Source organism: Prinia subflava, chromosome 2 (genome assembly GCF_021018805.1).
Source record: "Prinia subflava isolate CZ2003 ecotype Zambia chromosome 2, Cam_Psub_1.2, whole genome shotgun sequence".
Lineage (NCBI taxonomy): Eukaryota > Metazoa > Chordata > Aves > Passeriformes > Cisticolidae > Prinia > Prinia subflava.
In genome coordinates, this window is record NC_086248.1 from 29045124 (window position 1) to 29068147 (window position 23024).

General features: G+C 38.8%; 1 protein-coding gene across 9 annotated transcripts in view; it reads left to right on the forward strand.

Annotated features, from left to right (window-relative positions):
• Positions 1-23024, forward strand: part of COL19A1 (collagen type XIX alpha 1 chain) — a 191583-nt gene that overhangs the window by 84693 nt on the left and 83866 nt on the right. For all 9 annotated transcript variants that reach the window (XM_063389432.1, XM_063389431.1, XM_063389436.1 and 6 more), the window contains 3 exons: positions 7026-7079; positions 17199-17252; positions 17943-17978. In XM_063389432.1, the coding sequence (XP_063245502.1) occupies positions 7026-7079; positions 17199-17252; positions 17943-17978 (144 nt within the window). The remainder of the gene's footprint in view (positions 1-7025; positions 7080-17198; positions 17253-17942; positions 17979-23024) is intronic.

Here is a 23024-nt window from a genome sequence, read left to right on the forward strand (position 1 = left end):
TGGAGTGAATAAAGAATAGAAGATCTCTTAATATTCAGAATGATATTTTTTGAGTTTTAAATATATTCTAGGGCTTTCTAATGAGTTATATTAGACAACTGTTTGCACCCACTAAAGCCTTTGCACAGAAATACCAAGTAGGATTTGAAAATGAAGATCACCATGAAAAAGCATAATGGCTCTACCTTTTAAACATATTTCACTGACATATAAGAATACATATTATCTAGGAGACTGAAATTCTGCTTTCAGATAGTTCATGCTTTAAATTGTACTATTTTTCTTATTTCTATGAGTAAAACTTTAATATTGGCATAAGAATTTTTCCTTCAAGTTAGGTCTGGGAATAGGTGATCAAATAATTACCATAAAGAGTGGAGTTTTGATTGTTGGTTTTATTAGTATTTTTCTACTTGACATTGAAAGGTTTAAAGGAAAAGAAAAAGAAATTGAAATGGTCGTGACAGCATGAGCTATGGCAGGATAGCATACAAAGCAAAGTTTGCAAAACACAAAGTCTAAATTTCATGTGTCAGAAAGAAAAGCCACTGTGAGCATCTTAAGCATGATCAGGACATTAATTATTTATGTTGGGATGTTTGTTATTGAAAAACAAACTAAATGTGAGATTGTGATTAGATTTGCATACACTGCAGCAAGCAAGAGAGCCAAAATCTCAGTATTTTTTCTTCTTTTACATATTACCCAGAAGGATGAGGTTGTGTCTTTATGTTTCTTTTACCTTAACAAGTCTCTTAGATGAAAAAGTGTTCTGTGTATCTTATCTTTCCCACCTACCACAGCACATCTTAATCCCTTTTAGGATTCATTTCATTAATGGTCTTTGGCTCTGGTTAGCACTAGGGAATTTGAGGCAGTCTCTTAGATTTCCACAGGATAGGATTACACTGAAGATAATAACCAAGATGAGATTCAATAAGGAACACATTAAGACATCATAGCACTCTTCACTTGTGTTTTCAGTCAGGCTTTGCTGGTAGCCTGGCTGTGACATTTTCTAGATGTGAAATGATAGGACTGGACATTATTTAAGGCTAAGCTCTCAATCATAGTTCTCAATTTTTCAATGAGTTTTACATTATAAAATACTATATTTTGTAATGTTATAAATATAATTATATACATTATATAATATAGTATCTAGTACAATATTATATTTTCTAATATATAATAATTTTATATCTTATATAAATAAGATGTATTATATAAAATATAATAGTTTTATATTATAAAGAAAAGTTTTCAATAAGACTGTGACTGAGGACACTTTATTGCCTGTCAGGGTGTTATGGAATTAACAGACTGTTTTAGAAACCAGTGTTTGTGGATGCTGTGATTGGAGAGTTGAACTTCCATAAAGAATGTATGAGAAAGGAATGTATGCCTAAGCTACTTGAATTAATGTGGATACAGTCCTTCAATCTAAAGAGGCTGTTAGAGCCCTTCAGAATGCGTTTATCAGTGTACTCCTGTTTTGTCTGTGTCATTTGGTTTAAATTTTATTTTGCTTTTCTGTGTCTATGAACTCATTATTCAACCATTGTGTTTGGCCATAAAGGCACATGGACAGAGGAAACATCTTGGTCATATTGTTATTCTGTATACTGTTGGGATTTGGATTAATGTTTGTCTGTGTTTCAGCACCTTCATGAAAAAAGGAGATATAGTTAAATGAGAGAGTTTTGACTCCTTAAGACATGTACCTGCAAACACTGTAATCTGTACTCAGCAAGGACATCATCCTAAGAAATGCTAAAACTCTTTTGACATGTGACTTTGACATGTTTTTCAAGAGAGAGTGATCATAGCTGAACCCAGGAGCAGTTGGGAGGAAATCTCATCCTGGAATAGTGTTAATGTTATATCTGCCTCACCCATAGGGAGACATGCATACAATGGAGAATCATCAAGTCTTCTTAGAACATTCTCAAGCAAAATCTGCAGCTAATGCAAATTCATTCTAATCTTAGATCATTATAGTACTTCTCTGCCTTTTTAACACAAATTCCAGCCTCCATGCCCCATTTGGCTACAAATGAAATCTATTTTTTGTATTGTCAGTATGGAAACCTTGATGTCCAATTTATAGCAATTTTTCCCATATTTAAGATCCATCATCATGTCCTATGTTCATTCTTTCCTCCTAACTTTTTTACACACTTTCTATCATTCTACTTTGGAGAAGAGCAGAAAAATATGATGCTCTGAATGAGCTGTTATTTTTCACTGTTCTCATCAGTGGCAAGTAATCTAGAGTAATTGGGTTTTTTTTCAACGTGCATTTGACAAATGAAGAATGGAATGTAGCCTTTTAAAAAGTCTTTGTGTTACAGATTTCTGAGCACTATGTGATCCATGACAGTACCCAGATACTTTTCTACAGTAGTGCTACAGGGGTTATTCTTGTTTGTGCATTGGATTTCTCCATTTGGACAGCACTACCCTGAAAGTTTTATTGGACTTGGGGTTTGAGTTGGGGTTTTTTTTGGGTTGGGTTTGTGGTGGTGGTGGTGGTGGTGGTTTTTTTGTGGGGGGGGCTGTTTTTGGGTTTTTTTTGGTTGCTGTTCTAATTGATCCAAATAATTTTGCATTTTAATTCTTTTTTCTACAAAGAGTACAAATGGATGACTGCTTTATTCCTGATGACAGAATGAGGCAATTCATTGGTGCAGCTTTGGAGCCTTGGGGCTGGCCTAGATTCAGATTGTTCTGTGCCTAAGGTTTTGCTTTTAGCTGAGGTGGTAATTTGCCTTTATGTGGCCTCTCTGGTTAGAAATGCTTAGAGCTTGCTTAGGAATGTGATATGTGACACCAAGCAGGAATTAGCCATTGTGAATATTTTCGGTATTGCTCAGTGTATGTAAAAAAGCAGAAAGGAAAGATCTTTCTCCTGACATAATATCCAGTATGTTCAGGTGCAACACATCTTTAGGACTCTCTCACAAAACAGGAAGGGCACAGTTTGGAATCAGCAGGTTTTTGGTCATAGTTTCTTGATAAGTGTATCTACTGAACTGTCTGATATCTCTAAAGCTTTGTGATTTACTCCTTTGTCTGAGAATCCTAAATATATGGGCTTGGGAAGACACAGGTTTTGAGGTGACATCCATCTCTGTTGATTTTTGTTTTCTATAATAGAAATTTATTTCTGCAATGTATTATGCTGTCTCTTTCCTACCCTGCTTAGGAAATACTCCTATGTTCTACAGGGTTACAGCCTGTTTGGAAATGAGCTTCACATGTCACTCTTATGTTTCCTTGCGTAGTACCTCCCAGTCTGAGCAGAGACAAAATCATTAGTTTGCCTTCCTTTCCACTCCTTTTAAATGGTACAGCAGTCCTGAGGTGCTTCACCCTGTGAAGCATTTTCTTGAACCATGCTATCCTATATTCTGTGGAAGATTTACAGGTCGGGCAGTAAGAATATTATTGGGGTGGATCTCTTCATAACTCCAGCTCTTCAGACATCTATCAGATAATCAGAAAGAAAAAAGGGTTGATATTTTTTTAACTGAAGATGTAGATTTTTTTAATTCATAACTTACTCAAGAAAAATCAATAAACATTATTTTGAGCTGAGATCAGTTTAAAAGAATCTCAGAGTAAGTGGTCACAAGAAAATAAAATTCATGTAGAGCATTCTGCTGAGACAGAGCTGTAACATAAGGGGAAAAAAGCATTAAATAAATAACAAGTCATAACTGTCTTAAAGATATATAGGTATAATCATGGAATTTCAGAGGTTAAAAATTATGATGTGTCCACACTGACTTATATGGTATTATATAGCTTGTGTGCTTTGGAGAGTAATTCAGCAAGTGTTAACGATGGCACTTTTAAGATTCTTACAAAAACTGATATCAGGGATTCCTGATTTGTATCATTAACAGGACAGTGTTGCAGAAAAATCTTTATCTTTTTAGTTCAATTTTTAGATCTTAATATATTGTATTTCCAAATATATTATTTTGCCCTTCTAACATGGGGGAAATAGTGTGCAAGGAAAATGAGGCGATCTTAAAATGGACAAGAGAGTCGGAGGCTGGTACTCTCATCTTGCTGAGGCTGTGGAGGTACCCCTGGCCCTAATTAAAGAATGCCATCACTGAATTCAGTGTATCCACTATTACACACAGCAGACTGAATCCCTCCCAGCAGCTATTCTGGAGCAGCCCATCAGCTTGTTCCATCAGGGTAATGGAATGGAGAATTGACCCGAAGAAATACAAATAACTCAGTGTTGCATCGGGTTAGTTTTAGTTAACTAATAAAAAAGGCTTGATTCTTTCAGAGTTTTGTCATCCTGTTTTTGCAATAAATAGTCTTTAATTTTCTCATCTGAATGTAGTATAAGCATGCAGGAGCTCTTCATATAAAATGACATTAGCACATTTTTCTCTTTTTTTATTATTCTGTAAGGTACATTGCCACAAAGCCACAACGTTGATTATTAACAGCCTCCTCTACACTGCAGAGTGGCTTCAGCAACTCTGCAAATTGGCTAGATTTGAAGCTGTTAATTATGCAGTATAGTGTGCTTCATAAAGACAGAAATGAGCATGACTTGGCTCAGTTCTTGTGGGAATAAATTGCAGAAATTGGACCTCTGTTTGGTTTGATTTCTGGCTTCACAGAGAACACGGACACTCCATACGACAGGCTTGGCAAGTGCAAACCGTGTACTCCATTAAAAGATCGGAACATGTTCACAGCAAAGTCGCGCACCTGGCAGAAGGCCAGGGGCTCTGCAGAGGTCCAAGGCTCAGTTAACAGGGGGTGCTTTTTATTTTGTCAGAGAAACTGAGAAACATCTCAAATCCAAATATTGTGTAAATCACAAGGAATGGGGGGGTTCTTTCTCCCCTGCATTCACCAGCCTGTCTGGGGCTGCCTGGCAGCATGTGGAAGTTACCGTCTGCCTGCTGGAGAGGAACAGGCACGTTCACCAACACGTACTGCTCATCTCACAGCGAGGCAAACCATCAGGGAGGGGCAGGGACAGGCATCTTCTAGTTAGGCTCTCTGCTTAGCTTTTTGTGGCGATGTAGATGTTACATAATGAATGATGACAAGATACTTTTACCTTGGGTTTCCACCTGTACATCAAGGCATTTACAGGGTGCTACTGCTTCTGAAGCAAATCTGTACATATTTGCATCATTTTTCTTTAAGTGTCAAAGCAGATACACAAACCATAAAAGAAAAAAACAGCTTCATAAATTGGAATTATTTGTAAATCTTCTAGAAATATATTCAGATAAGAAGATACTATGTCAAATATATGTATGTACCTTTATAACTGTTGCAAGATTGTAGCAGTGTAACTGATACTAGCTGAAATATCCTGGAAGCAGTATTAAATGTTCAGTATGTCACAGTGATGAAAAGTAAAATGCCATTTTTGCAGTTCTAAAAGTTTAAGTGAGCTATTTAAATAGAACAGTACACCTGGGATTTCAGCTGGGTTTTTTTAAACTGACAGTGAAAGAAAATTACTATCTCAACCAGTGTCTTAATCCATAGAACAAAGAGGACTCTATAGTTTAAACATACTAAAATAATAAGTGTCAAATTCCTATAGCTCTTTGGTGTTGTTTGAATTTTGCAGTAAATGCACAGATTTATCTGGTGGGGCGGGGGGGTTTGACCTGTAAGAAAGGGAATACTTGAGAGAAAACCTTAACTGTTTTCAATGATTCAAGCTAATGTGTAGCATTAAGTTTCTTATAAACAAGATGTATTAAAATGCAAAAAATGAACCAGCCAAGCCATCTTGGGAGTGGAATTATTTAATTCACAATTTGCTGCTGCTAATTTGTTAGTAGGCTTCAGTTGTTTAACAAAGATCATACAAACTAATTTTGCAAAACTGATTATTAGATGAAATGCCCTCTGTCATTGCCACAGGAGAAATAGCTCTGAATCAGGGCCGTGTCACAAATGGAGTTAGCTGAATGATCTCAGTTCAATGCCATTTACCTAACAGAATTATGGAAATGATGCTGATATAATTAATAGATTCTGCTCATCCAAATGTAGTCCCTTGCAGATAATGGAAATTCAGTGAAGAGCTCTTTGTTTTCTTTGGTTTATATGAAGAGATTGGACTGTAATTAAGTCAATCCTCATACTTCTATCAGAATTATGTTACTTTACGATTACTTATTTTGATTTGATGAACTTCATTTGAGGGACAGAGATGCAATTATAGAGCTCTTTATGCTTGTTGATTCTGGATAGTATTTTCTCTTAAATTATGCTTCTTTAGCAGGTGTATTTTATCCACTTTGATGAAATATGTCTTAGAATAGCATGGTGGTGAGATTTAATATGGAACTGAATTATTTTGTGTATTCTACAAAGATTGTCATGGTCACTGTTTCATGAGTAAACTCAGGAACCAGCTATAGCCAGTTCTGAAGGAACCTTCCCACCATTTTTTTTCTTCTAATTAATAATGATGTTCATATTCATACTTGTAAGAAAACTTTCAGAACAAAAGTTGTTTCCATTTCTCAAATGCAAATAGTGAACCATATAGCGCTATGGGTCAAAGAAAAATTATAATACTGAGGACGTTGTAAATAAACACATACTTTAAGCATCTGATAACAAAATTGAATCTCAGAATGAAAAAAAAATTAATGCAATATTAAGATTAGGATTTTTAAAAACAAAACTGTTCCCTGGTGTACATTTCTGTTTCACGAACATGTTCTTGAAACACAGCAAGAAACAAGAATGTTTTTCTTTGGTGGGTCTTTGTGGATGTTCAATGACACTATGAAGTACAGAGAACTGTACCTACCAGACTGCTAGACACTTTTCAGGGTCATTCATTTGGAAAGAATTTCTGTTGGAATGTAAGAAATAGTTTTGCTTGTGCATCCTGCAATGCTCATGTAGAACAGAACAGAATAGTAAAATATTTTTCCTGTTAAAAAGCACTGTGCGTTAGTATTTGCTATGAGTATATATAATAAAATAAATATAAATTCTTTTAGGGTGAAAAAGGAGATAAAGGAGAACCAGGACCCGAAGGCCTTCCTGGAACAGAGGTAAATGGAACAATAATGTAACAGCTAAGTTACAAACCTCTGGGTGGATGGTTAAGAAATGTAATTCAGACTTTATTTAAGAAGAGTGATGGAAACTCTGTATGACTGGGGATTTAACATCCCCAAGACAATAGGGGAAGAAGAGATGCATTCATGTGACATAGGACTTCTTAGGGCTTCATGTAAGGGGGGCTGTGGATAAGGGTCTGGTGGGTTCCATGATGTTTCTGCTCATGATTCACGTGATAAACTGAAACAAGCATGGGGATTAAACATAATAGAGATGAGAATCATTCCTTGTTAGATAATCCGCTGGAGAAGGTGGCATTTTTGGAGGAAGGGTAAAGCTATGGTTTGGAAGCTTTGGATTCTGAAAGAGAAAATACACAAGCTGTTAGCCATTCCTGGGTGTGTCACTCACTGTGCCATGTGTCTTCTGTGATAGAATCAAAACTTTTATTTTTTTCACTGTGAGATGTCACTGCCTGCTTAGTTAATTGGACTGAATCATATTTAAGGTAGCATAAATCTTTGTATAAAAAATACTGGATAATCCTGATGACCAAGCTCACATTGAAGTTGGAAACCTAATCCTACACTCTAGGTATGATTATAAAGTAAACCATACTTTTGCCTATTTTAAAATTTTTATTTATTTTTGTGTATGTGAAACCAAGATGAGAGGACAAAAAATCTGTTGTTTTGTTTTGTTTTGTTTTTTAATGAAATACTAAAACAGACAACCAGCGTGATTTCAAAAAGGTAAGATTTAAAAAACACAGTAATAAAGTCAAGCAAGCTGTTTGCTTTATACTCTCTTCCTGTCCTTCTCCCTTTTGACCTTGATGGGGGTTTCCCTGGCTTTAGGTTTTAATGCTAGATACTCTTGGCTCTCCAGCTGCAAAGCATTGCTGTTGAAGGCAGAGAGCAACTCCCAGATGGGGAAGGACTGACATTAGGACTAGAATCCAGAAACGGGACTTGGAAAAAACATTCAGCAATACTTTCTTAAGCACCTTTTCCAAAAGAATAAAAGGGTCAGCATTTAACACAAAAATACTTTGGCAGTCTAGCTGGGGCTACTGAAAATGCACTAACACAGGCTACAAAATTATGACGCTTTTTACATCACCTGGCTTTCTATGCACACTGTAACCATAAAAATATTTTCCCTGTTTTAGGTAATTACAATTTAATGCTGGGTAAATCAGGCTATTTTTAAGTAATAGTGGATGTCCTTCATGTGAGAACATACACTGTGTACTAAGCTGAAACTAAATTTAGATATTTGAAGAGGTATTCTCTTGTAGCCTGTCTGTCTGTAAAGGTGAACTGTATACTTCTCTCATGCATACATATATGCTGACAGCATGGAAAAAACACATCTGTGTTTCTTTCCATAGCTCTGGTGACATTTCTGTGTTGGTCTTACATGATCTTCTTTACTACATGAGATCTTGTTCCATCAACCTTTTAGGAAGAGTAAGGTATACCAAGTATATGATTAACTCTAGGACATATTTAACATAGTGGCACCTTGAACATGAAAAATACTGAACATTTATATTTTAAAATATTTACTGAACTGTTGCAATGTGTCAGTAAATGGTAGATTATTATAGGAATTGTCATTAAAACATTAAAACAGAGGTAAAACTGCACATGGCAGTATAACGTACTTTTTGAATCCACACATAATTCCTTTTTAACAACACTTTCATAAAATGCTTTGAACTCAGTTATCACTCTGCATGGAGATATCAGTCCTTAAATTTACAGAACTGTGTATCATTGACTCTTGGTTTCTATCAGTGTCTCTCTAACTTGTCCTGCAAGCAGAAATGTAACATCTGGTATTTCTGCAATAATCAAATTAATCTACTTACTTACATTGGTGTAATCTGCAGTGCTGTATAAAAACAGCCTGAAAACACTTAAAGCTAGTGGCATTGCCTTCTGGCAGGTGCTGTCTCTGCCTGGGGGAGGGAGGGTTCCCATCCTCACAAGAGCTTGAAGATGATGACTTGTTGTTGTTTAAATTTATGGGGGGTCCCCGGGGAGTGCCCCCCGGAGACCCCCGAGGTCTTTTGGGGTCGTGGTGTTCCCGTGCTGGCAGGCAAGGAGATTCAGATGCCGGTGGGGTGCTGATGAGGTGAGGGTTTATTCACTGAGGGAGAGGGGAAGGGGAGGGGGGAGGGGGAAGGGGGGGAGAGGAGAGAGGAGCGTCCGGACGCCTCCAGGGGTAGAGAGGCAAGAGGGGCAGAGCCTTCTGCCTTGGCATTCTTATCACAGAGGTTCAAAGGGGCGCGGTAACATTCTCCAGCCAATGAGGTTACAGATACAGGATACTGCAGGGAGGATACAGACTTAGGACAAACCATACATTTTCCAAGGGTGAGCCAGAGCAAACTCTTTCCATAAAATGCAATCCCACAAGTCACCCTTTTTTTTCTTTAAAATGTGAGAAGAGAAATATGACATATGACAATTAATAATTTAAAATGAAACAGTAATTACACTTTTGCAGCATGAAACTAAATACAATTGCAGTAAGGATTATGTTATACTGTGAACAGTTGATCTGACCTTGTAATTGCAGTAGATGGGTTATGTGAGTTTATATTGCAAGATTTGAAACAAGTTAACAATTTTGTTTGAGCCTTTCTAGCGTGACTGGCCTAATAGTGTCTAGTCTTTTCCAACTGGCTTTTCAGACCACCACAGCCCCCAGTTTAGGCTGAGGCGCTGACTATGCTCCCACTCTAGAGACAGGAAAACACGTGGAGTTCCCCGGGCTCTACACACGGCTTCAGATTCTCCAGGTGGCCTGCTGCAGTTCCCCCATTGGGGCCGGGCAGGGGCAGTGAGGAATTTAAATCAACTCAAGCTGCCATTGATCTGTCACGGAATTCCCTTAAGGCCTGAACAGCAAGTCACCGACACTCACGGATCTGAGCCAAACCACTCCTTTCACTTTCCAACTGGTTCAACCAAAACAAAAGACCCCCAGTTTTAGGTCATCAAAAGAAAAACAAAAGAAAAAAACTACAAAAACCGTCAAATACTTTCTCAGACACCAATTTAGGTTATCAATCACCCTCAGAACTAACTGAGGACAGCATAAACCCAAAAGCGTTACAGATTCAATAGTCTACACTACTGAATCGCGCCTTACAAGAAGACAATTCAAAAACTTCTTCCCTTGGATCTACACTTGTGACCTGAAAAGGCCTCTGCTTTCTAAAACAGAAAACAGGGGAATCTGCAATATTTACACACACAAAACTAGAAAGGCATAATTGTAAAAACTACTTCATGGGGATGGGAAGGAAATGGACGGGTTTGGGACACCCTGCTGTTTGGCCAGAACAGCCAGGGACAGGGGCAGAAAAACAGGGAAAGGGAATCAAAGTAGCATTAACAATTATACAAGGCTGTAAAACTGGTATTACAAATTCACTTTAGCTTTGGGGTTTGGTTTCTTAGCGTTTACCTTGTGGGACTTGAAAAACGGAAGATGGGACTGAGAGCACGTGGCCATGGTGGCCATGCGGTCACAGCGCAGCACGTGGTGTTAGCTGTGCCGTGCCGGGTTGAGCAGGAAGGGGTTAACTCTCGGGGGTTTGTTAAGGGAAAGGGGGTTAGGGAGAAGGAGCAGCGAGGGGAGGAGGGGGTAAGGGTAAGGAAGGAGGTTACACAATTTACAAAACCGAGTTTTGGAAGGTGCGGGGCTTGGGCACAACTGAAGACTGCTTTTTCCTTCTCTGATGGCCATCTGGCTGAGTTCCTTTCGCTGCTGTCCGGGGCTGCTTGTCCGCGCGGCTTCTCCCGGTGCTGGGGCCCGCGCGCGCTGCGGCGGGGCCGGGACCACGTGTTGGCTCCGCCGGGACTGCCCCGCGCCGCGGCCGCTGGGCTGGGGCCGCTCCTCCGCCGGGGCCGTGCCGTGCCGGGGCCACTCCGCCGCCGGTTCGCCGCCCGCGCCGCGGCTGCCGCGGGCCAGAGGGTGCCGCGCCGCTGCCCCGCAGCCCGCGCCGCCGAGCCGAGGCGGGCCGGGACCCGGGCCCGCGCCGGGCCGGTCGGCGGTGGTGGGACGGCCGCGTGGTGGCTCACGAGGTCTCTGCGCGGTGGGGGAGGGGCCGCCCTGGGCCGCGATGGCCCAGAACGGCCGCTCCACCGGAGACGGCACCGAAGCGGTGTTACCATGGTCCATCTTATCTCAGGGTCGCTGATGCTGTTGCCCGACGTTGGTGCGCCATCTGTTGTAGTTTAAATTTATGGAAAAGACCCCGGGGGTCTCCGGGGGGCACTCCCCGGGGACCCCCCCATAAATTTAAACTACAACAATGACTGAACATTTTATCTTGAACAAATGGTAGAAACATATTTGAATGTATTTTAATCAAAATCAGAAAAGCAGGTGTCACAGAAAACTTTTGCATGCTGTTGCTAACATGTGTTTTCTTAGCTGTACAGAAAGTTCTTGCTAGAAAGAAAGTAGCATGACAGAGGGGAAGCCAGAACTGGAGACTAGGCTATAGTGATGATATACCTAGAAAGTTTTAGTTTCCTCTTCTCCCACTTGTTGTGCTAAGTGGCTCAGTTAATCTCACTGAGAACCAGGTTTCGAGGCGGGAACTGTGAATACATCTAACTGTTGTGCATGTCTCCCAGTTTATCTCTCCAGTAATCTGAGCCAAGATCTACAATGCTGTGTCCCAGCTGGGACATTATTCAAAATCCATCTGACAACATGAATACTTGCTATAAATACTACTAATGGGGTTGCCATTGTTTTTAGTTTCTTAAGGAGTAGTTATAAATAACTTAATGGATTACTAATATAGTCCTCCTGTAGTACATGTCCATGTCTCCAAGCAGGTATTTGCTTTTCAAGAATGAACAGCAAATTTGCTTGAATAGTATCTCCTTCCTCCCTTGACACTCTTTTAGCCACTGGACATTAAACTCAGGTGCCACATTGCTGCCACTAAAATCCTGTAATTTTTTTAAGATCTTGTTTCCCTTCACCATTCTTTTGTATATTTTGTTTTACAGTTGTGTGTGAGATCTGTCTGCTTTTGTAACTGAGAGTTATGAATTGCCTGGTCTAGTTGACAAGGTGGTTATCAGTGAAAGGTTGGACTCAATGATCTTGGAAGTCTTTTCTAACCTTAATGATTCTGTGATTCTGTAATAATGCTGTCATTTGTATCACTGTAACAAATGGAGCTTCATGGACACACTAACTGAAAAAATGGATAAAAACACTCATAGCCTGTGTGGAATACAGATAAATTTGCATTATAAATAGCCATGAAACTATCTATGGAATATGTTCTCTATGATATCCATATGTCTGCCTGTTGATCTGAAGTGAAAAGAAAATCTTTATCATCAAAACTTTCAGACTCTTTTTGAGTCATGTTGTTTTCTTGATCACTGTTGCAGGTAGGAATGAATGCCATGGGATGCTGCCAATTACTATTTTGTGAAATAAATCTTTCAGCAAAAGTCAAAACAGCAAGCTTTATCATATCTGTCAGCATGTGTCATGCATAGCTTGTAAAGGAATAGTGTCTTTCTTGTAAATGGGGGGAAAAAAAGTAAAACAAGTCTGAAATTAAAATCCAGTATATATATTAAACCAAGCGTTTAATTAGTTAGTTTTATTTCTTTTGCTGGAGAGGGGGGTGTGGTAATACCATAAGTGACTTTTCTAAAACTCTCCTACATAAAATTTTATTCTTTATATACTTGATGTCAAAGGAGCTCTTAAGTTCAGTAAGCAGTAAAAGAATCCCAGTTTGTCAATGGAAAGATGGAAAACATATTAGACCTTTACATTTTAATGCTTGTGGGAAAATGAAATCAGAAGTATGATCATTTTTAAAGGGATCCTGCATCTTGATACAATAGCAATAGTTGTTTACCTTCACCTCAGGGTTACACATTACCCTCAGGGCCTGCCTGTCTTGAACTCTCTTACATTGCAAGGAAATACCTGAGTAGGAAAAGAATAATCCTATTGCTTGAAAAAGTGAAATTGGTGATGATGTTTATTTGTATCTGGAGTCTGAGAAATCTGTTAGGAACAAGAGTATTAGGAGATAGTAGACTTAATTTAGGGTCCAACGAATTCTAATAATATACCAGTTTGAAGTTTAGGAATTCCATTAATGAGACAAGAGCAGTGACAGTATTTAAAAGTACCTGAGACATAAACTGAAAAAAACATATTGTTTGGAGCTATGAAAACACTTCTCTAAATTACAAAAGTTATCCCAGCATGTCCAGGTTGGTGTTGTACTGCTGACTTTGACAACAATCTAAGTTGTTAACTTAGATTTTAGGGCTGCTCTGTGAAGAAAATGTAGTTCTTAGTGATTAGACTATTTTCAAGCTGTGTTACCCAGCAGAGATAACTGATCTGATCTATAATAACGTGGTTGCACATTGTTGGTTAGAGTGTTGGGCTGTGTACTGTAGTTCCAGTACATTAGATAGTATGTATTGCTCTAGGAGATTTCAACCTGATGTGACATTGAACCAGGTCACTCTAATAAAGGCCATGGAATTGCAAATAACAAATTACATTTTCCCCAAAGGTATCTTTTAAAGTTGAAAACCTATTCTCCTGAAAATATTATTGCAGTCTGATCATATTTTCCATTGCCACATGTGTGCAGCATGGTTTATGCTGTACAAATAGGTGCAATTCCAGAAGGCAACATTTGGCTCCTGCAAGGAGCTGCTGGAGTCTTCTGGTTGGAGTCCAGCTGATCTTTGCATTTTTCATTGAGAAAGGTACCTGATGACAGCTGGTGGTACATTTTACCTGTTTTATCTGTTTTTGATTCATTCCACCAGAAGAAATACCATAGTCATCCCCTCCAAACAAAAACACTGCCTCTAATTTAATCTTTCCCTCACTGACCCCAATTCACACCCTTACTGATGTTTGTGATATACTTGTTCCAGTAATTTCTCTGCTGGTTGGAAATTGTATTACAGTTATAAGTCTTATTTTATGTATGTATACAAAACATTTCTCATTTCTGCTATTTCCAGTATAGTTATCTTGGTAGCTTTGAATTGGCTTTGTACATACATGTTCTAATGCTGACTTTACATTTTGGTTTCCACAGAGGAACCATCATGTCAGTTTATCACAACCTGTAAAAAGACCAAGCTGTAGTCCTTTCAGAGGAGAAAATGCTTTGGCTGAAGACTGTTCATGAAATCATAAATGTATATTATTATATTGGTTCCAAAAAACTAGAATTAGACTTGGAGAGAATTCAATACCCAATTAATTTACTCTCTGTTATAAGAGCTGCTGGAATTTTTAATCTGTTCTTGAATTTCTAACAAATCTGGTAACAGACTCCTTAGATCAATAGAAATTTGTTTGTTTTCAGAGCTGACCTTGTTCTCCTAAAACGTTTCAGAAAATGAGCTTTTCTAACTTAAGGCTTGGTCTAAAATTATCCAAATTATATCTGTTTAGATAACCACATTTATTTTACTGAAGCATCCTGTTCTGGTCTCTGCCAGAGACAGATACCCTACTGTACTGTGCTAAAAGGGGCTACAGATTTAACTTGGTACAGAAATTCTTACTTCTTCTGGCATTTTGGGAGCAGTGAGCCAGCAGCTAAACCTCTCAGCAGCTTCAAAAGGGTGACTGCAGGGAAGAGTATGCACGGTGCATTCCCAGATGTGTTTTTTGCAAGCATTCACCATGTCTGGAACTTATTAAGTTTATAATATTTTTAAATGCATACATAATGTGTAGGCAAAGCAGAAATACTTCTTATGGGTCTATAACATCAGGTCCTTAAAAATCCTTCTTCAAACACTGTGAGGTTTCTTGTAAAACGTGTAGTTTCCCCTTGTCCTTTTTATTTGAGGTCAGTTGCTCTGGTCATCATCTCTGCAGTAGCTGTCAGACTGCACAGCTCACTGAGGTGCTCTTGCAGAAACACTAGTAAAAGCTTTAAACACAGCAATTAGGAAAAAATAAGGTTCTTACTTTGAAAGTACATGGCTCAGGCTCAGTATCTTTCATCTGCAGTTGCATTTTCTATTCAGTAGAGATATATGGAGATTCAGGGATATATGTCACCATCTGTGAGCCACAGATTTTTTTTTAGCCTTATCTTTTGTCTTCTGGAAACATACAGCCTAAGAGCTAACTCCTAAACTCATAACTATTGTTCCACTGCTGATTTGCTAGTATTGATTTTGAACCAAATCCATACAGTTTGCATACCTGAAAAATCCCTAAAATGGCTTTAAGAATATGGATTGGTTGTGTTTTATGCAGTCTTTCAGAAGGAGGTTGAAAGTAAAATATAGCAAATGGAGACAATATTAAAGCAATGTCATAAATATGCAGATTGTAAAAAGAAAGCAATTTTTTGGCTTGGTTTTTGAATCCATCTGCCTATTACATTTTTAAGTTCAAACAGCAAAACTACTTCTGATTTAACTATTACATATTTGGCAAGCTTAATAAAGAACAAATCAAAGCTAAATCAGGGGTATTTACAACAACCACAAATTTAATCCAAAGTGGGTACTTAAATGCTCATATAGTTCTAAATGATGTTCCTTCCAGATGGTGAATTAATGTAATTTTAGCAGGAAGTGAAGTTGCACAAATACGCAGTATTTAGAACACTCACTGATTTCATGTTTCTGTACCCACTAAGGCACAGATGTTAGTTACCATTTTTGTGCCAGTTGTATCCATCTTCCTAATAATTGCAAACTGAGGAAGAGACTTTGCAAGGACAAAAAGGGAGCTGGTAAGAACTTTAGTTTGTAAATCCTAATTCAGATGTAAATTAATCTTTTCTATCCTTGACCTATTTAACCTCCAGAATAATAATGATGATGGCCTACTTGTGGAGCACCTCATGATGATTGGGTCTTGTATTGCCTACATTGTTGCCATTTAGTTTCTATGTAAAGTCTTTGAACTTGTAGAGGTTTCTCTGACTTCAAATATACAGAGTCTCTCATGCCCCTAAAGCAGTGGTCAGAGAGAAGGCGCAAGACAAGTCTCACCTTAAATAAACATGCATTCTTGGTCCAGCATGAGAATTAAGTTCATTCATTGCTGTAGAATGGCTTGAATTTACTGGACATATTTTGAAACCTCTCATTTTTCCATTTGTTTTGCAGCAAAGAAAAGAAAAAAGATTGTGTTCTGGGTACTAAAGATGTTTTGTGGGGGTTTTTTGGGTGCTTCTGGTGAGAACTTAGCGGAAGAGTTTTATAAGAGATATTGCAGAGGATAGATTCAGATTAGGTGTAAGTAGGAAATACTTTATAATGAAAATGGTGAACACTTGGAAAGGTTTCTCAGAGAGGCCCCATCCCTGGAAACTTTAATGAATGGGTTGGATAGGGCTCTGAGCAACCTGATCCAGCTGGCAATGTCCCTGTGTGCTGCAGGGGAGGTTGAACCAGGTGACCTTCAGAAGCCTCTTCCAACCCACACCACCCTGATCCTGCGAGTGTGAAAGGGCTGTGTGTGTAAGGTGTAAGGCTAGGCAGTGCTGTCTGCTGTTCCTGATGGAGGCAGAATCAAAGAAGGAGGTATTAAGCATCCAATTATTTCTCTAATTGCCTTTGTGAGCACTGGTGAAAACGAGAGTGTTGGAAGATGTGCAGCAGCTCTGAGCTGTACCTTCCTGGAGCTCTCCAGTTCAGCACTGCTACTTGAAATATAAAGTCTGCAGTTCTCTATCCACCTCTGCCTCTTTCCCAATTTTAGCAGCATTCAAGTGAATGTACTAGCACTCTCTCTAATATTCCATTTTATCTTTGTTAGCCATGCAAGACTGCAAAGCAACTTTGCATTTCTACTCACCATGATGGGGCACAATGGATTGTTTTTATATGTTTAATTATGTGTTGAAGACACATGATCTTTGATAGATGTTTGTCTGTTCACAAAACAATGAAAATAAAGAATTTTGAGATAGTACTAATAACATGATAGAATTTTAAGGCTTATTTGTTTAGTGTATACTAATTCACAGTGCTACAGGATTTTGTCCTAGCATTTTTCACAGATGACAACAAATTTGCATTTCTCTTTTTGCCCAGGGACTAAAAGGTGACCCTGGTAGTCCTGGTGTGGCTGGTCCGAAAGGAGAAAAGGTACCTTTTACAATCTATTAAGTTGTATGTATGTGTGATTGTGCATGATATTCTTCAGTTTTGAACATGTTGCCATACCTATGTGTGGCAAACACACTGCTGCCATTGGTGCAACCTAAGGGTTGAAGAATATGTGTACAGGCTAACTGTAAATGCAAAAGACAAGTACCCCTTAGCACAGTGAATTTTAAAAGGAGTTTTGAGCAGGAGCCTAAATTTGGTGTTCTGAATTGCTCTCTGGGTGCACTGATTTGCTCCCATGAGCTACACCTGAAGGTCTCAGATGTGATTTCTACCTCAGTTACCTGATGCTGTGGATATATATACAGCCATGTGTCTTTACATATGTGAGCTGTCACACTGGCTTCAGCAGCCACCTTTTGCATGTAAGCTGCAGCTTGTAACTTGACATATGGAAATGTGTTTTGAAGGATTTATTTTTTTAAGCTGTGATTCACTTATGCAGAGGCCTGGCTTTATCTTTTTTTCCCTTTAACCTGTGGTGAACCACGTATCTCCATGCCATTACTGGAAAAGTACATCACTTTTCTCGCACATTTTCATAATCAACATGTTTGATGACTGTACTGAAATCACTTCTGCAGTGCTGCATATTCTCTAAAAGGTCTAGAGGTTAAATATGTTTAACTAAAGAGATTGTTGATTTACTTCCTCTCCTGTTTTAACTAGGGAGATGCAGGACCCCCAGGACCAGCTGCCTTGAGTGTGAGTACATGTCAAAACACAGCCAAAAGAAAATCCCTAAGAAATGCTGCATGTTTTTCACTCATTTACAACCTGAATACTCCTAAATAAACCTAAAGAAGTCCCTTTCTTCAGAGTGCCTCTGCATTTCTACATGACTTATGAAGAGAATTCTGTAAATATAAAAAAAATGAGCAGGTTTAAAACATCTTGTTTCCTCCCAAATGCTAACAAGGATATTATCTTGTTTATTCCATGTGTAAATAGTACAGACTTGTTCAAGTGAAAGAATTCCCTTGTTATTTTTAAGGAAAACCATTTTTCAGTAAAAGCTTGCAAAAATGATCAATGCTTTTAGGGTACTGTATTCTGGCCAGATATTGCTGTATGTAGTGGAAAATGTTCCTAATTTCCTTGCAATGATCCAGACCCCAAGCATGCACAAAGCCTGAAGAAAAGTGTCCCCCACACTCTCCAGGGCATGCCTTGCTTGCTTCATAAATGTAATAAGTCCTGTCTGAATTCTAATAGTTTCGCTCATGAGCTGAGATGAAAAGTGCTTCCATTCAGAATAGTCTATTTGGGCAAAAACAAATCAAAATGGTGCAAAAGATTGTGACAAAAATGGGGGAAAAAAAAAAAGAAAGACAAAAGCTTCCATATTCCCAGGCTGTAGTTTCACAAGGTGAATAGCTGTTCTCACAGACTCAGTGTTATGAGCCACATCTGTACTATTCATATTACCCATGTAATCCTAAATAAACTTCAAAAGGACTGCCATTCATAGTGTAAATGATTATACATTGTCTTTTCCCTCTCTTAATATTTAACACTGGGGCAGCAAGGATCTCCATTAGATATTACAAACATTGAAATATATATCAGAGACCCATAAGATAAAGATAAATTCTACTCTTAAGGTGTCAAAATTAAATTGCCATGTTTTAGACTACTTGTTCTTTTGGATTATGAATGATAATATCCTGTATCTCAATTTCCCTGGAAGAAGTTAGTGTTTTGTCCCAAGATCAGTGACTTTGCTGCAGTTCATGTCCTGCCAGAGGTAAACATGTCCATTTATGTCCTTTAGTTCTTGAATATTCAAACTGCGTGTTAGAAGAGTTAATATATTATAAAATAGTATTAGTAACTTGCAATTTTACTGTAGTAGATGCATTGGAGTATGTCTTGCTTTACACAGATTATTACAGGCCTTGAAGGGATCAAGGAAATAAGAATGTCTGAAGACAGGAAAAAAAACCTGAGGATTTCTATTTTGTGTGTGCTCTAAGACCACAGAACAGTCTTTTTGGGAACTTTTTAATGCAAATGATTGAAAAATCAGAACATCTGTTATGATAGAAGTACCTGGGTATGTTAAGTCTCTTTTTTTTAAATGTGTTCGTTGTCTTAATTTGCAGTTCTGGACTCTTAGCTTTCCTAAGAATCATACCCAGAGGTCAGTAGTAGCATATCAAGAATCAGAGAATATGCTGACTTGGAAGGGACCCAAAAGGATCATCAAGTCCAACTCCCTGCCCTGCACAGAACCATCCCCAAGAGTCACACCACACACCTGAGAGCACTGTCCAAATGCTTCTTGAACTCTGTCAGGCTGGTGCTGTGACCCCGTCCCTGGGGAGCCTGTTCAGTGCTCAGCCACCCTCTGGGTGAAGAACCTTTTCCTGATACCCAAACTAAACCTCCTCTGACTCAACTTCAGGCCATTGCCCTGAGTCCTGTCCCTGGTCACCACAGAGAAGTGATCAGTGCCTGCCCCTCTTCCCCTCACAAGGAAGTTGTAACTGCAGTGAGGTTTCTCCTCAGTTTCCTCCAGACTGAACAGACCCAGTCCCTGCAAGGCCCTTCTTCCTCCCTGTGGCCCTCATTGGGAGACTCTGGAGGAACTTGATATCTTTCTTATATTGTGGGGCCCAAAACTGCACACAATATTCAAGGTGAGGCTGCCCCAGTGCAGAGCAGAGCAGGACAATCCCCCTCTCTTGCCTGATGCCCCCCAGGACAATTTTGCCCCTCCTGGCTGCCAGGACATTGTGCTTTCAGATTGACTGAACTTACTCCTTCTGTACCTGAAGTGATCCAGTTTCATAAAATGGATGCCAAAGAATTGCCTTTCTTTGATTGCAGAATGCTGCGCAAATGTTTCAGTTCATTGATTCCAGCACAACAGGGTGTCTCTGTGTTGATACAATTACTAATGGTCGTCTATACACTTTTTAAAAGAAAATATTTAAATTTTTGGAATGCAGACACACTCTTCAGAGAGATGTTAGTAACTGATGAAGACAAGAGTGAGTGTGAATGGGTTTAGCAGTTTGAAGACAGGTTACAGCAGAGTGGGAATATACGGCCCAGCATGAAGGCTTTCACTCTCTGCCACTGTAAATAGTTGTGCATTTCTCTTGGCAAGAGCTAAAAGATGAATTACATGAGTGATGGTGGCTAGGGGAAAATTCAGTTTTCAGAGTGGTTTTATTTGTGTGACTTCTGTGTGGCTGCAACTCTTAGGATGTATAATCACGAAAGGAAGATATGCTGTGAATAAATAGTAGGTCAGATAATATCACAGTTCATGTGTCACTTAATGAGGACTTACTGTGTCAGAACAATTCATGCTTTTATAGCCAAAATATGATGTAAGTGTTTCAGTTATTAATCCTGTTAAAGTTTTGAAATGTTCCATTCATTTGGGATGAAGGCATAATGTCATAAATTTATCCTCTGCTTCTATTATTTTTTTTCCTAATGTGAAGATTTTTTTTTTAATCTAAAAGATAAATGAATTATTATGCTGGGAGGTAGGGAGGAAAGAGGAGTGAAAATGATGACACTGTTAGAACTAAGTCATAAGTATGACTGTTGGGCAGGGAGGAAGGGAGTATTAAAAAATACCAGGATCTGCTCAAACTGGACAACTGGGCCTGGGTCATTGACCTTCTGCCCCAGTGTAATTGCATATAGAGAAAGGTGCTAAGTAATGGCATCATACAGAGCTCTACTGCCCTGGGCAGCTCTTCCATTCATTCCTGTGTGTTTCCACAGAAATCACGCATCAGTGGAGTAAGCTGAATGAGGTCTATCATATATTCTTATTTCAGTATAAACTGGACCATCAGTAATGTTGTTCAGGGTCAGAACATTCCCTGTACACAGACCTGTACCAGGTTTCTATCCTTAGCACAGGGAGTGTGAAGGTAGCAAAAGACTAAAAAAGACTGAGGCTGTCTCACTGCAGCAGCTGGCTGGTCCAGGGAGAGTTTCCTGTAGGTAATCTACACAAGTATGTAACAGCATGCAGTAGAAATTCCTGGGAATATATATATATATATATATATATATATATATATATTTTTTTTTTTTTTTTTTTTTTTTTTTTGTCTGTACTGTTGGCACCTGCAGAAGTCTAAAAGATGCTAAAAGTGTTTGTGCAACCCTGATGAGTAGGAAATCCCACATGGCTCAGAAGCCTGAGAAATGTGGATGCATGAGAAAATACAGAACAGAATGAAGGGATTGGTACTTGGAGGGAAAAATGTATTTTTAAGTGTTCAGCTGATAGATATGGCCATTGTAGTGTGGAATGAGGGAAACTTCAAGGCAATATGTATGGCAGAATTCATAAATACCCAACAGCTGTAACAACCTATTAGGTAGATGAGCATATGCCAAACTGCAAAACAGGCAAAACAATAACACTGTTTTTTAAGATGCAAAAATTATTTAGTGAGTTTGAAATTGAAATTTCATAGCTCGGAAGGTGCATCCGAAAAATAAACTAGAGCTCTGGATCTTTCGGTTTGATGTGAGTTAACGGAAAATTTCACACTGAAATCCTAACAACATGAGCATTTAACAAAACTTCTCACTTGTAGCAAAGCAGAGAATTCAGAAAGAGATGGGATTAGAATTCTGTGTATGTCTGTGCATTTATTTAAGGCACATACGTAACTCTTGTTAATACAATTTCATCAATCACGCAGGAAGAATTAGAGAAAAAAAGCGCGTTGTAATTCAAAATATACCAAACTGTAAGAAGAAATATGTGATAAATTTTATAGGATTTACATAGAACCCTAATGAAATTAGCAATTTCAATAGTTCTAAGTATATTTGTTTGACTCAGGCATTATTCATGCAAATACATTTTATCGTAAATTTGACATATGTATGTGTATATTTGAGCCCTTTTAATAAGGATGTAATATTTTCCTGTGTTTCTATGAGTCAGTTAACACTCCTCAAGTCCAGATATATGTATTTATTTTTTCTTCTCAGTTATGGTAGTGGTTTTATGGGAATAGTTCAAAATTATGATTGATTCTCAGCCTTTCTTTATGCTGCCTCTAATTTCTCTGCTATGTTCTGAATTGCTCTAGAAGCGGTAGATGTCTCTTTTCTTTAGTACTTTTCAGGTGTCTTAAGAATAAGTGCAGTGATCGTATTTTGAACTTTTCTCCTTTGTAATGTTCACTTTATGCAGCGATATGGGGGATGTTTAAAGCCTAAGTTGCCTGATAAATTGTACGGTAGCTGATCAACCTTCAGAATAAAAAGGAGGGATTGTTACTGCTCCTCTGTGGTGTGGTTTTGTCGCAATGTGGGATTTAGTGGCAGAAGCTGGGGACTGCAGGGTCACAGCTGGCTCTGCAGCCTGCCCGCTCTGGCATCCTCAGCTTAAGCCTGTGCGTGCCGTGTCAGAAGAGTGACAGGTGAGGGAAGGTAGCACAGGCATCTCTTGTAAAATATATGATAACTATTCCTCTCGACACTCGATCCGCTGCTTTTAGTTCCTGGAGAAAGTGAGCGTCCGTCTGTACGTTCCTGCGAACCTATCCCTTTCAGGAGTTATCAAATACTCACCCAGATGGCACCAAGTGTTTACTCAGAAGCCAAGGCTTAAGTCGGTCACAGACAGAAGTCCCCAGGACTTGCTTACTAAACAGATATTTGGAATGTTGGCTCCTCAGTCTGGTTAAATCGATCCGAAGGAAGCTGGTGCACAAGTGCCGTGTGGAGGCGGTTGTGGGAGGAAGTTGCAGATTCAGG